General features: G+C 53.6%; 1 protein-coding gene across 1 annotated transcript in view; it reads right to left on the bottom strand.

Annotated features, from left to right (window-relative positions):
• Positions 1 to 14117, bottom strand: part of agrn (agrin) — a 204278-nt gene that overhangs the window by 16569 nt on the left and 173592 nt on the right. Inside the window, exons 23-31 of the mRNA XM_084679083.1 lie at positions 10504 to 10623; positions 9785 to 10168; positions 8229 to 8421; positions 7681 to 7896; positions 7257 to 7486; positions 5150 to 5284; positions 2549 to 2639; positions 1942 to 2106; positions 1240 to 1351 (exon numbers count right to left, since the gene is read on the bottom strand). Of these exons, the coding sequence (XP_084535209.1) occupies positions 1240 to 1351; positions 1942 to 2106; positions 2549 to 2639; positions 5150 to 5284; positions 7257 to 7486; positions 7681 to 7896; positions 8229 to 8421; positions 9785 to 10168; positions 10504 to 10623 (1646 nt within the window). The remainder of the gene's footprint in view (positions 1 to 1239; positions 1352 to 1941; positions 2107 to 2548; positions 2640 to 5149; positions 5285 to 7256; positions 7487 to 7680; positions 7897 to 8228; positions 8422 to 9784; positions 10169 to 10503; positions 10624 to 14117) is intronic.

The raw sequence follows: 14117 nt of genomic DNA, 5'->3' as shown, positions 1-14117 counted from the left end.
GTTGCTGGAGTGAAACACAATTACCATAAGGCGGACAGGAGAGAGGGATAACAAAAAAAAAAAGAAAAAAAAAGAAAGAAAAAAGAAAGAAAAAAAAAAAATAGAAAAAAAAGAAGAAAAAAGAGACAGCGTTGTGTCTTGGAAGAGGCAGAAGAAACTGAAGTTGCACAAGGCTGTTCGTGTTCCTAATCACAAATAACACTGTTTAATATAATTGGACGACTTGCTGGCTTATCAGACTCCACAGTCGCATTCATTTAGGGCATGTACCTGCTTTACTGCTCTGGTCACATGACTGGTGGGCCCTGCTCTGGTCACATGACCGGTGGGCCTGGCACGTCATTACTTATCTACCATCTCTCTAATGTAATCTCTCTCTCCATCTTCATCCATCTCTCCATCTCCTGGGGTGCATCAGACACGGGCGGACGGCTAACGATGAGCATGCCGTTTAGGTAATTGAATGTATACCTGTGAGGCCAGATAGATTTTTCTGAGAAGGCGGTGGTAGATTCTCTGAGAGGTAAAGTATGATTCAAATTTTGCAGTAAAAAAAGATTGGAACTTCAATCCAAAACAAAATTTGGACTGAAACAGTGTGTCAAACTTGCCCTCTACTCCACCTCTCACCTTGACAGCTAACAAGATATTCTAGGCAACCCTTTACTCCGTGTAATTTAAAAATATATGGACTCCACAAGGAAGAAGTTCTCGCTGATTCAGCTCAGGCATCTAGCCAACAGCGAGTTGAACAGCTTTTACAATGACGCGTGTCTGGGGCCAAGGACACTGCAATGGAACAGGCACACATACACAAACAAACACAGTAGCAGGCCTATCACAACCAGGCTAACAAGGCTTGCATGCTAGCTTGTAGCCGGTGTATAAGCATTAGAGTGGTCTATTAGCAAACCAAACTACTGCTCACACAAAGGCTGATGAGCTAAAGAGGCTACCTTTGGACACAGTAGATAATGACCAGGGACAAACAATCCTTGCATGCTAGCATGTAGCTTGGTAGCAGGTGTATAATAATCAGCAGAACCCATTTGCAAACCAAGCTAGCTCTCAAACACAGTAGTAGGCTGATCTCGACCAGGCAAACACAAGCCTTGTATGCTAGCATGTAGCATAGTAGCAGGCGTGTAATCGTCTACAGGGCCTGTGAGGTGGGAAACACGGGCCTGTTAGCCGACCAGGCTAGCTAGGCTAGGCTAGGCTAGCTCCTCCATCTCTCACCGGAGACTCTCCTCGGACACCGTCCTTCCCGTTTACGCTGATCTCTCCTTTGCGGTTGGCTCTCTCCAGGTTCACCGTGTTCCAAACGTTCATCTTGAGCTTCTCCTTGCTCCTGTGTGACGGGAACGCACAGGACGACACGTGACTGTGTGTAGTAGAAGGGCACACACACACACCAACGGGCACACACACACACACACCAACGGGCACACACACACACACACACACACACACACCAACGGGCACACACACAGACAAACGGGTAGACACACACACACACACACCAACGAGCACACACACACACACACACACACACACCAACGGGCAAACACACAGACAAACGGGTAGACACACACACACACACCAACGAGCACACACACACACACACAAACGGGTAGACACACACACACACACACCAACGGGCACACACACACACACACACACACACACACCAACGGGCACACACACACACACACACACACACACACACACACACCAACGGGCACACACACAGACAAACGGGTAGACACACACACACACACCAACGAGCACACACACACACACACAAACGGGTAGACACACACACACACACACACCAACGGGCACACACACACACACACACACACACACCAACGGGCACACACACACAGAAACGGGTACATGCACCCACGGACACACACTGGCGCTCCTGGGAGCACCTACCTGAGGATGGCGGGCCCTTTCCCCAGGTCGTAACGGAACTCCAGGATGCCGTCGTTGAGGGAGAGGGAGATGAAGTCTCCTTTTCCGTCGGTCTTCTGGCCGTTGTAGAAGATCATGCCGTTGGAGCTGTTGGCCATGAGGACGACTGTCATGCTGACCTTTTGCCTGAGGGGCGGGAACACAAACAAACACACCTGGTTAACGACAAAGCGGACATGGCTACGAGCCCAGACTAGCATGAATGCTGGTGACTTTTTTTATCAACCTGTCTGAACAGTGGCAGAAACCAAAAAGCAAGGCTGGAAAACAGAGCAGAATGTTGTCTTCCTGTTTGGTGTTTCCAACAAGCCATGTGTTGCTACCCAGGCTGTGTTTCATCACTGCATCACCTTCATATCGATTCACTCCCAGATATACAGACAACATTCAAGGACACTAGAGCTCTGTCGTGGTACAAACTTCTCAATACGACTCACTGTTAATCAGGAACAGGTGACAATGCAGGACTTGAGAAAAAACAAACATATGAGTCGTCGTGTCCCGGGCTGTTTGCAAGCGACACACACAAAAGCTAGCTAAAGCGGGAAGATGAAGACGTGTGGCTTACTGGAGGTCGTGTCCGTAGAGATGCAGGCCCTTCAGCTCTAAGTAGGAGTCTCCACTGAAGAGAGGCAGGTAGGCCCCCTTCTTATCAGACACTGCAAAACAACAGAAAGGTTACAGACTTCATCGACGGGAGTTGACACACTGAAACAGCCTCACCACCCCCACACACACACACACTTCAGCACGGTATTGGGATTAGGAGTCGATTCAGCTTGACATAAATCCCAGACACATCGAGAGCGAGAGAAAGCACGGATGACAGAACCCAGAAAGGAACCCAGAAACTGAAGACCTTGGAACGCCTCATGACGGCTCCACTGGGACGCGGTAAACCAGCAGACCTTCCTGTCCTGGCGGCCCCGCGTCTGCCCTCGTCCCGTTGAACGGGTCTGGGAGAGGGAAGTTTCCGGTGGTCTCCAGTCGTTACCGAGGAGCAACGGAGGGGACACAGCAGCGCCGGCTGGGAAGCCACTCGCTGAAGTGTTTCCCTGGGATACCATCCCCATAACAATGGTGGTGTGCTCAACACCCGACCAGACTGCACACACACACACAGAGACACTCTCTCACAGACAGATACACACACACACACACACAGAGACACTCTATCTCTCACACACACACACACACACACACACAGACACACACACAGACAGTCTTTTTACCCTGTGAGAATGCTTTCGTCAGTAATTAGCCGGGATTAGCGAAGCCGAGTCGGGTAAGGGAAGGCAGACGGAGATGAAAAAGCTAATTAACTATTGTGCAGAGGACTGCTAACGATGGCATGGAGTAAAGCAGAAGAAGAATAGCAGACACAACAGGGAAGAGTGTGCCGCCTGTCAGAAGGAGGAGAGCGGGCCCCATCAGGGAGGAGGGAAATGAGGAAAGTCATTCACACATTTCAACACAAAAACCCCACTGGAAAAAGCTCTCTAATGCACAAATAGAGTGCATGGCAGTCCTGACACTTACACACTGCATCTGAGGAGTTAACGTAATCTTTAACGTGAGTTAAAGTCATCTAAGCGTGACGGAAAGGCCTAGGTCTTGATCCAAGTTCACTACCATTGATCTAACCAAGGGGTTTCTCTGCCCTCGTCCTCAGGGAACCCTTGCCCTGCAGGTTCTAGAACAGGGGTAGGCAACCCTGGTGCTCAGGGAACCCCTGCCCCACAGGTTCTACATGAATGGGTTGTTGTCAAGTTCTGTAGAAGCCGGGTAATGACCATTCATTTGAATCAGGTGTGCTGGAGCAGGGAAACATCTAAAACATGCATGACAGCAGCTCTCGAGGACCAGGATTGGAGAACCCTGTCCCAGATGTTTTTACCTGTTCCAACACAGCTAATTTAAATGAATGGGTTGTTATCAGCTTGTACCCAGCCATTTGAATCAGGTGTGTTTGAACAGGGAAACATCTAAAAAAATGCAAGGTAGGGGGTCCCCCCCCTCCACTCAGCACATCCACACAGGGAGTTCGGCGGTCGGTTACAGTGAGGCTGTTCTCTACCCTCAGAGTCAGGAAGAGGAAGTGGCTCGTTTCAGTTTAATACGACCATTTCCTCCTTTGGTTCTCCCTTCATTAGGCACTTATCCACCTGTCTTTAACTGATCCCAGTTCAGCCCTTACAGCATATTCGCCAGCGTCTTATCCAAGCGATCCCGTCTCAGAGAGATACTCGCACTGACTGACTTTCCCATTAATCACCGTGGGCAGAGCGCTGATGAGATTACTCATCTCATTGATTTCATAGAGAGAAAAACACACCCCTCGGAAGAAGAGGAAGGCTATCGCGCTGCATTGATTCTAGTTCACCCCAATTTATTTTAATCACCTGCTAAGTGCTTGCGGGTGGCAGAGGAGGGTGTGGGGGCACTATTTTTGGTGTGTGTGTGTGTGTGTGGGTGGGTGTGGGTGTGTGTGTGTGTGAGGGGGTGAAAATCTAAAAATTCTCAAATCCCCTTTTTTTCTTCAATTCTACTCCTCAGTGGCATGAAGAAGACGGCCCTGGAGTTCCGGAATCCTCCGTGAGAACCCCCGTGAAGGCGGAGTTCCGAAGCAGCAGCGAGCGAGCAGGGCAGAGCTGTGAAACAGGCCCCAAAGTGATGATGATGAGAAACTTCAAATACGGCCGTGGTGTGTTAGGGTCCGCTCCCCCCGCCACCCCCCGCCACCCCCCGGTGAGCTAAGTAGCAGCAAACGAGTTTGAACACAACACCTGTGGGCGGGGTGGACACGGCCACGGTAACGCTCGCTCGCTAACGACCGCAGCGCCCCGATGGGGCCAATCACGGCACGGCGGCGGCTCCGGAGGCCCCCGGGGGGGGGGGGTCTCTCCGTTTGATCTTCCCCCGTATCCAGGACGGAGACGAAGTGTTGCCGTGTGGAGGGAGGAAGGAGGGGGCTGAGCAGGAGAACAGGAGTGGAGAATCGATCTGCAGTACTGGGGCCCTGGGCTCATGGACGACACGCAGAGCTTTACTCCTCGTTAAAACGGAGCCTGGGTTTCCGTGATGGCGGACAGAGCCAACAGACTCTCGCTGTTGAAGCTGAAACAGGAAGACGGCAGCGGAGGGGCTGCTCTGTGATAGGCCGCCGTACCTTTCTCGCAGTGCGTTCCCTCGCGGCCCATTGGACAGTCGCACTTGTACCCGCCCTCCGGCTGCACCTGGCACTTGGATGATGGGTGGCACTTGTTGGGCTCGCAAGGGTCGTGGAGGTCGGCGCAGGTTGGACCTACATACACACACACACACACACACAAACAGCAACCAAATCAGCTGATTAAACCACTGAAAACCAGAAAAGAAGCTGGTCTTGAAACTACTTTGGCACATTCTGCACAGGGAGAAGGCTGAGGATTTCCCCTGTAATAGAGGTGGTTTTCTAATAGGATTAGGAAACATTCTGAGGGGGCAGATTGAGCAGCAGAACCCCCCAGTCTGCTGCTGTTCTGGGGTCTGTTGAGGGGCCGGTGGGGGCGAAGATCTGCTGGTTTAGGACTGTGGTTTCACCCTTCGCCTTAACGCATCTTACTTCAGCCGTCGTTAATCTAGCACAGGCAACACAGCCCGAGGCAAACAGATCATCGTAATAACCCTGCCCCCCTTAGCTCAAAGGGCTCTCTCTCTTCATCCCTCTCTCTTCTCCTCCTTCCTTTCCACTTCCTCCCTCTCTCGTCTTCTCTTCTCCCCCCTATCTTCCCCTCTTTCTTCTATTCCCTTGTTCCCTCTCTAGGGCTCTCGAACATGTCTCTTGCTCTTCTGCCTGACTGCCTACCTGCCTGCCTCTCTCTCTCTCTCTCTCTCCCCCCCCCTCCCTCCCACCCTCCCTCCTCCCTCTCTCTCTCTCTCTCTCTCTCTCTCTCTCTCTCTCTCACTCCTCCCCCCCAGTCCTGTGGCAGCCATCTTGTCTGGTCTCTCCTCTGACAGGATGAAGGAACACCTCAAATCCATGTCCTCGGGCCCGCCACCCATCTTCACACTCCCCAGTCAGGATATTCCTGCCCGACCTTTAATTGGCTACATTTGTCACTTGAGGTGTCACCGGCGTGTGTTTGAACCACAGCATCGCAGAACCGTGATCTCGATTACAGCGCCGACGCCTGCCCCTTGAACAGTTTGACACCGAATCACACCGGGAAAACTAATTTTAGCAACCTCACCATGTGACGGCGCAGGACTAGCAAGGAGCGCGTGAGCTCTCCCACACCTCCATGTTCTGTTCTTACATTTACATGACGCTCTTATTCAGAGCAAGTAAGGTGAAGTGCCTTGCCTAAGGACACATCATCATTTGGCACAGCGGGGAATCGATCCAGTAACCTTCTGATTACCAGCCCGACTCCCTCACCGCTCAGCCATCTGACTCCCATGTTCTTCCGAGGCAGAGTCTGACGGCGCATTATTCCAGCGACATGAAAAGCTAAGGACGGAGTTGCAGAGAGATTTTCCCTGTCCGGTCCTGGGCTCTGCTCTCTGGTGTGTGTGTGTGTGCGTGTGTGTGTGTGTGTGCGAGCATGTGTGATGTGAAGCCCCCCTGCTGCAGGGTGGAGACTGTCAAGCCTGACTGGGCCCGATGTTGGCTACTATTTAAAAACACTCTCTCTTTGAGTCGCTCATTAGCCGGGAGCTAGTGGACTGTGACTGCAGGGAGGGAGGAAGAGGGAGGGAGAGAAGGGGGAGAGACAGAGTACTTGGGGTGGGCTGAGGGGAGGGGGGGGGTGTGTGAGTGAGAGAGAGAGGGGGAAATACAGAGAGAGAAGAGAGAGAGAACTAAGGGGAGAGAATTCCAGACTGGGTCTTAAATATTTCCTCCCCTGTACATGAACAAGCTCTTAATACAGTTTACATCAGGCCGACAAGGAGGACGTGGCAGAATGCTATTGGATGGCTTATCGACCACAAACACACAGCAGCACTTAACACCACAGCGCTCGCCCCCATGAAGAGAGCACCCGCAGAGCAACACATATTTATAGCAGCGTTTCACATGACATTTACACTGTACTGACCGCACGGATACTGGGGACGAATAGATGTTATTCCACAGCACTAAGCGACAACACTACGACGACAAAAACACCAGCCCTAACTCAAGCACAGCGACGTCAAGTGTTTACGACGCGTCGATCGTGCACTTGAATCGTACACTTGAGCTCTGGTCTGACCAGGGGAGCGGGGAGCTGGAGGGGGGCGGGCGGGCTCACCCCAGTAGCTGTTGATGCACTTGCAGTGGAACATCTCGGCCTCGCGGACCTGGCAGGAGCCGCCGTTGCGGCAGGGGTTGGGCAGACACGGATTGTTGCCGCACTCGCCCACGCCGGTGCCGTACGTGACGTCGCCGCCGTTCTCCTGCAGGTTGTATAGCCGGTTGTTGACGTCCAGCATGCGCACGCAGCCCACCAGACCTGCGCTCATGGAAGTCTTCTCCTTCACCCTGGAGACGGAGGGAGGGGGGGAGGGGAGACACACACAGAGGAAAGGGAGGTAGATAGGAGGAGAGAGTGACACGCAATCACCGGTTACAAGAGCCATCATCCACACACTGCCCCCGACAGCACCAGCAGCACACATTCCAACAGCAGTCCATGGCAAACACCGGCGGAGTGGTTCGGAGGCAGGCGGCCTTACTCGTCCAGGGTGTCCTCGGGGAAGCCCCCGATGAAGAGGTTGGTGTCCAGGTTGAGGCCGTCTGTGCCGCGAGGGCTCTGACCCTCCACGTGAGGCTCGTTGTCCACGCTCAGCATGGCGTTGCGCCGGTTGCGGGTCACCACCAGCTGGTGCCAGCCGCCCTGCGACACAGGGACCGTGCTGCTCACCTTGGCCGTGCCCGAGCCCGTGTTGTACCTGGGGGGGGGGAAACAGAGTTAGGATCCAGTCGGGCCGGTTCATGGTTCATCTAGTTTTGCGTTTGTGGAATCTATTCTACGTCTTGTTTCCTTTGACTCTCTAAAGCCACAATTCTCTTTGAGTCTTTATGCTGTTTGAACACTGTAAATGTCCAGAAGCCCTCGACAATGAAAGAGACAAGAACCCATTTCTACTCTCTGTCTCTGCTTCACCTCACAGGCCATTACCATGACGGCTTGTTACAACAAAACAGCCTCTGATTGGTCGACTGGGCCCTCTCACCCTGACGCCCTATCAGAAGCCCTCGTGGTCGACCCCTGACCCCTCACCTCAGCTCCACCTTGCCGCCCACCAGGGACAGACACAGGAAGTCCTTCTTGCCCTGCTGGCCGTTGTACAGCAGGATGCCTGAGGGCTCCGAGCTCCGGAACTCCATGGCGATGCGGACCGTGTGGTACGCCTTCATGGTGGGGAAGGCCAGGTAGGACTTCCCCCCGAAGGACGGGGTGAAGTAGTTAAATACTGGAGAGAGAGAGAGAGAGAGAGAGAGGGGGAGAGAGAGATAGAAAGGGGGAGAGAGAGAGGGAGGGAAAGAGAGAGAGAGAGAGAGAGAGAGAGAGAGAGAGAGAGAGAGAGAGAGAGGGGGGGGTGGGGGGAGAGGAAGAGAGAGAGGGATAGAGAGAGAGAGAGAGAGAGAGAGAGAGAGGGAAAGAGTGAGAGAGAGATACAGAGAGGGAAAGAGTGAGAGAGAGAGAGAGAGAGAGAGAGAGAGAGAGAGAGAGAGAGAGAGAGAGAGAGAGAGAGAGAGGGGGGGGGGGGAAACGAGAAGGTTACGGGGAGAGAAAGAGAGAGAGAGGGGGAAAGAGTGAGAGGAGGGAGATGGGACAATAATAACATCAAATGACGGAATGTTGTTTTGGGCCAGTGTGCAGGTGTGTCTGTGTGTGTATATTGTGTTTTGGCAGGTTCTGTCAAATTGTTTTTCCCAAAAGCAGAGAGGAAAGAGAGCCTTGTTCACACAGTGGAAGATTCTCCACTCAATCATTCACACTGTTGTTCTCACTCACTCATAAACACACACACACACACTTACGCACACACATACGCACACGCACAACATACATTTGTTTCTCGCCACTCAACTATCAGCCAAATGATCATCCATTTTCCCTCGCCTCCCTCCAGCATGTCTGTCCTCCCTTGCTGGTACGGAGAATGGAGGCTGATGAATTCCTCTCACTCTGCATCTCTCTAATGACTTGATTGATCAATGGGCAGCTACGAAACAGTGTCTGTGCCTCCATTTAGCCACTCTGAGTCAAACGCGCACTGATTTCTACCAGCTAATCCCCATCGAAGCAATTAGTGTCAATTATCTTAAGATGCAGCTGCATGAGGTCGTTTCTTATCCCCAAACCGCAGAGTGGGAAGACTAAAAGCAGGCTCTCCCCACGACGGCACTCAGGCTGATTTGTGGCTCTCAGTGCTGATAGCGCTGATTGGGCGCCAGTGCTTTAGCTATGATTAGCTGCGCGGTCTCTCAGCGCTCAGGCCCCCTCGCTAGCAGGGGCCAACGGAGCAGACGGGATCCCCACAAACGCAGGGGGCAATTATTCATTCAAAAAATGTGTGTGTGAGGTCAGATCCCTTTCCTCTGTCTATTCAGCAGCAGTGACCGGCTCGAGGGCTATCGTCCTGTGAGGGGTAAGAGGGCCACCTTCCTGTGAGGGGTAAGAGGGCCACCTTCCTGTGAGCGGTAAGAGGGCCACCTTCCTGTGAGGGGTAATAGGGCCACCTTCCTGTGAGGGGTAAGAGGGCCACCTTCCTGTGAGGGGTAAGAGGGCCACCTTCCTGTGAGCGGTGACAGCCGGCGGGTCGCCCTCACCTTTCTCGCAGACGGCACCCCCTCTCCCGGCGGGGCAGATGCAGGTGAAGTCGTCTCCGTCGTCCTCACAGGTGCCCCCGTGGCGGCAGGGGTGGGAGTGGCAGGGCTTGGTGTGGTGGGGCTCGGGGCGGGTCCTGAGCTGGGGACTGGTGGTGGGCGGGGGGGCGGGGCTGGTGGTGGGCGGGGGGGCGGGGCTGGTGGTGGTGCGCCGGGTGGTCGGGGGCCGGCGGGTGACGTAGGGAGGACGGTAGGTGAAGGAAGGACGCACTGTGGTGCTGAATGAGGCGGTGGGCGTGGTCACGGTGGAGGGGGTGGTGGTGGGCGTGGTCATGGTTGCTGTGGTGGTAGTGGTGGTGGTGGTGAAGTAGGGGAGGGAGGAGAGGCCTGGGGGTAGGAGGGATGGAGGTAAAGATGGAGGGAGGGAAGGAAGGAGGGAGGGAGGGAAGGAGGGAGGGAGGGAGGGAGGGAGGGAGGGAGGGAGGGAGGGAGGGAGGGAGGGAGGGAGGGAGGGAGGGAGGGAGGGAGGGAGGGAGGGAGGGAGGGAGGGAGGGAGGGAGGGAAGGAAGGAGGGAGGGAAGGAGGGAGATTCAGAATGAGAGAGCATCGACTTGTTCTGTACTTCACACAGGATACAAATATGAAATCTTATTGGGTTGAGACTCGGTTTTGATCATACAGCAAATCCATTGACAGCATAAACCACAGAGGAAGAACCTCACCGTGGTTGGTGAAGCGAATGTTCTCCTCTTCAGGCTTCTTCACCACGATGGACGTCTCCTTGACGATCTTCAGCTGCTTGAGCAGAGCACGCTCTGTGTCCTCCACAGAGAACCTGGTGTCTGGGCAACACACATGACAACGTTCTCACAACGTCACCCTGGTGTCTGGGCAACACACATGACAACGTTCTCACAACGTCACCCTGGTGTCTGGGCAACACACATGACAACGTTCTCACAACGCCACCTTGGTGTCTGGGCAACACACATGACAACGTTCTCACAACGCCACCCTGGTGTCTGGGCAACACATATGACAACGTTCTCACAACGCCACCTTGGTGTCTGGGCAACACATATGACAACGTTCTCACAATGCCACCCCGGTGTCTGGGCAACACATATGACAACGTTCTCACAACGCCACCTTGGTGTCTGGGCAACACACATGACAACGTTCTCACAACGTCACCCTGGTGTCTGGGCAACACACATGACAACGTTCTCACAACGCCACCATGGTGTCTGGGCAACACACATGACAACGTTCTCACAACGTCACCCTGGTGTCTGGGCAACACATATGACAACGTTCTCACAATGCCACCCTGGTGTCTGGGCAACACATATGACAACGTTCTCACAACGCCACCCTGGTGTCTGGGCAACACACATGACAACGTTCTCACAACGCCACCCTGGTGTCTGGGCAACACACATGACAACGTTCTCACAACGCCACCCTGGTGTCTGGGCAACACATATGACAACGTTCTCACAATGCCACCCTGGTGTCTGGGCAACACACATGACAACGTTCTCACAACGCCACCTTGGTGTCTGGGCAACACACATGACAACGTTCTCACAACGTCACCCTGGTGTCTGGGCAACACACATGACAACGTTCTCACAACGTCACCTTGGTGTCTGGGCAACACACATGACAACGTTCTCACAACGCCACCCTGGTGTCTGGGCAACACATATGACAACGTTCTCACAATGCCACCCTGGTGTCTGGGCAACACACATGACAACGTTCTCACAACGCCACCTTGGTGTCTGGGCAACACACATGACAACGTTCTCACAACGCCACCCTGGTGTCTGGGCAACACATATGACAACGTTCTCACAATGCCACCCTGGTGTCTGGGCAACACATATGACAACGTTCTCACAACGCCACCCTGGTGTCTGGGCAACACACATGACAACGTTCTCACAACGTCACCCTGGTGTCTGGGCAACACACATGACAACGTTCTCACAACGCCACCCTGGTGTCTGGGCAACACACATGACAACGTTCTCACAACGCCACCCTGGTGTCTGGGCAACACACATGACAACGTTCTCACAACGCCACCCTGGTGTCTGGGCAACACACATGACAACGTTCTCACAACGCCACCCTGGTGTCTGGGCAACACACATGACAACGTTCTCACAACGCCACCCTGGTGTCTGGGCAACACACATGACAACGTTCTCACAACGCCACCCTGGTGTCTGGGCAACACACATGACAACGTTCTCACAACGTCACCCTGGTGTCTGGGCAACACACATGACAACGTTCTCACAACGCCACCCTGGTGTCTGGGCAACACACATGACAACGTTCTCACAACGTCACCCTGGTGTCTGGGCAACACACATGACAACGTTCTCACAACGCCACCCTGGTGTCTGGGCAACACACATGACAACGTTCTCACAACGTCACCCTGGTGTCTGGGCAACACACATGACAACGTTCTCACAACGCCACCCTGGTGTCTGGGCAACACACATGACAACGTTCTCACAACGCCACCCTGGTGTCTGGGCAACACACATGACAACGTTCTCACAACGTCACCCTGGTGTCTGGGCAACACACATGACAACGTTCTCACAACGTCACCCTGGTGTCTGGGCAACACACATGACAACGTTCTCACAACGCCACCCTGGTGTCTGGGCAACACATATGACAACGTTCTCACAACGCCACCCTGGTGTCTGGGCAACACATATGACAACGTTCTCACAACGTCACCCTGGTGTCTGGGCAACACACATGACAACGTTCTCACAACGTCACCCTGGTGTCTGGGCAACACACATGACAACGTTCTCACAACGTCACCCTGGTGTCTGGGCAACACACATGACAACGTTCTCACAACGCCACCCTGGTGTCTGGGCAACACACATGACAACGTTCTCACAACGTCACCCTGGTGTCTGGGCAACACACATGACAACGTTCTCACAACGTCACCCTGGTGTCTGGGCAACACACATGACAACGTTCTCACAACGTCACCCTGGTGTCTGGGCAACACACATGACAACGTTCTCACAACGTCACCCTGGTGTCTGGGCAACACACATGACAACGTTCTCACAACGTCACCCTGGTGTCTGGGCAACACACATGACAACGTTCTCACAACGTCACCCTGGTGTCTGGGCAACACACATGACAACGTTCTCACAACGCCACCCTGGTGTCTGGGCAACACATGACAACGTTCTCACAACGTCACCCTGGTGTCTGGGCAACACATGACAACGTTCTCACAACGTCACCCTGGTGTCTGGGCAACACATGACAACGTTCTCACAACGTCACCCTGGTGTCTGGGCAACACACATGACAACGTTCTCACAACGTCACCCTGGTGTCTGGGCAACACATGACAACGTTCTCACAACGTCACCCTGGTGTCTGGGCAACACACATGACAACGTTCTCACAACGCCACCCTGGTGTCTGGGCAACACACATGACAACGTTCTCACAACGTCACCCTGGTGTCTGGGCAACACATGACAACGTTCTCACAACGTCACCCTGGTGTCTGGGCAACACATATGACAACGTTCTCACAACGCCACCCTGGTGTCTGGGCAACACATATGACAACGTTCTCACAACGCCACCCTGGTGTCTGGGCAACACATATGACAACGTTCTCACAACGTCACCCTGGTGTCTGGGCAACACATGACAACGTTCTCACAACGTCACCCTGGTGTCTGGGCAACACATGACAACGTTCTCACAACGTCACCCTGGTGTCTGGGCAACACACATGACAACGTTCTCACAACGCCACCTTGGTGTCTGGGCAACACACATGACAACGTTCTCACAACGTCACCCTGGTGTCTGGGCAACACATATGACAACGTTCTCACAACGCCACCCTGGTGTCTGGGCAACACATATGACAACGTTCTCACAACGCCACCCTGGTGTCTGGGCAACACATATGACAACGTTCTCACAACGCCACCCTGGTGTCTGGGCAACACATGACAACGTTCTCACAACGTCACCCTGGTGTCTGGGCAACACATGACAACGTTCTCACAACGTCACCCTGGTGTCTGGGCAACACATGACAACGTTCTCACAACGTCACCCTGGTGTCTGGGCAACACATGACAACGTTCTCACAACGTCACCCTGGTGTCTGGGCAACACATGACAACGTTCTCACAACGTCACCCTGGTGTCTGGGCAACACACATGACAACGTTCTCACAACGTCACCCTGGTGTCTGGGCAACACATATGACAACGTTCTCACAACGTCACCCTGGTGTCTGGGCAA

The sequence above is a fragment of the Hypomesus nipponensis genome, chromosome 18 (genome assembly GCF_054491055.1).
Source record: "Hypomesus nipponensis isolate SF chromosome 18, ASM5449105v1, whole genome shotgun sequence".
Classification (NCBI taxonomy): domain Eukaryota; kingdom Metazoa; phylum Chordata; class Actinopteri; order Osmeriformes; family Osmeridae; genus Hypomesus; species Hypomesus nipponensis.
This window is presented reverse-complemented; position numbering and strand designations above follow the sequence as displayed.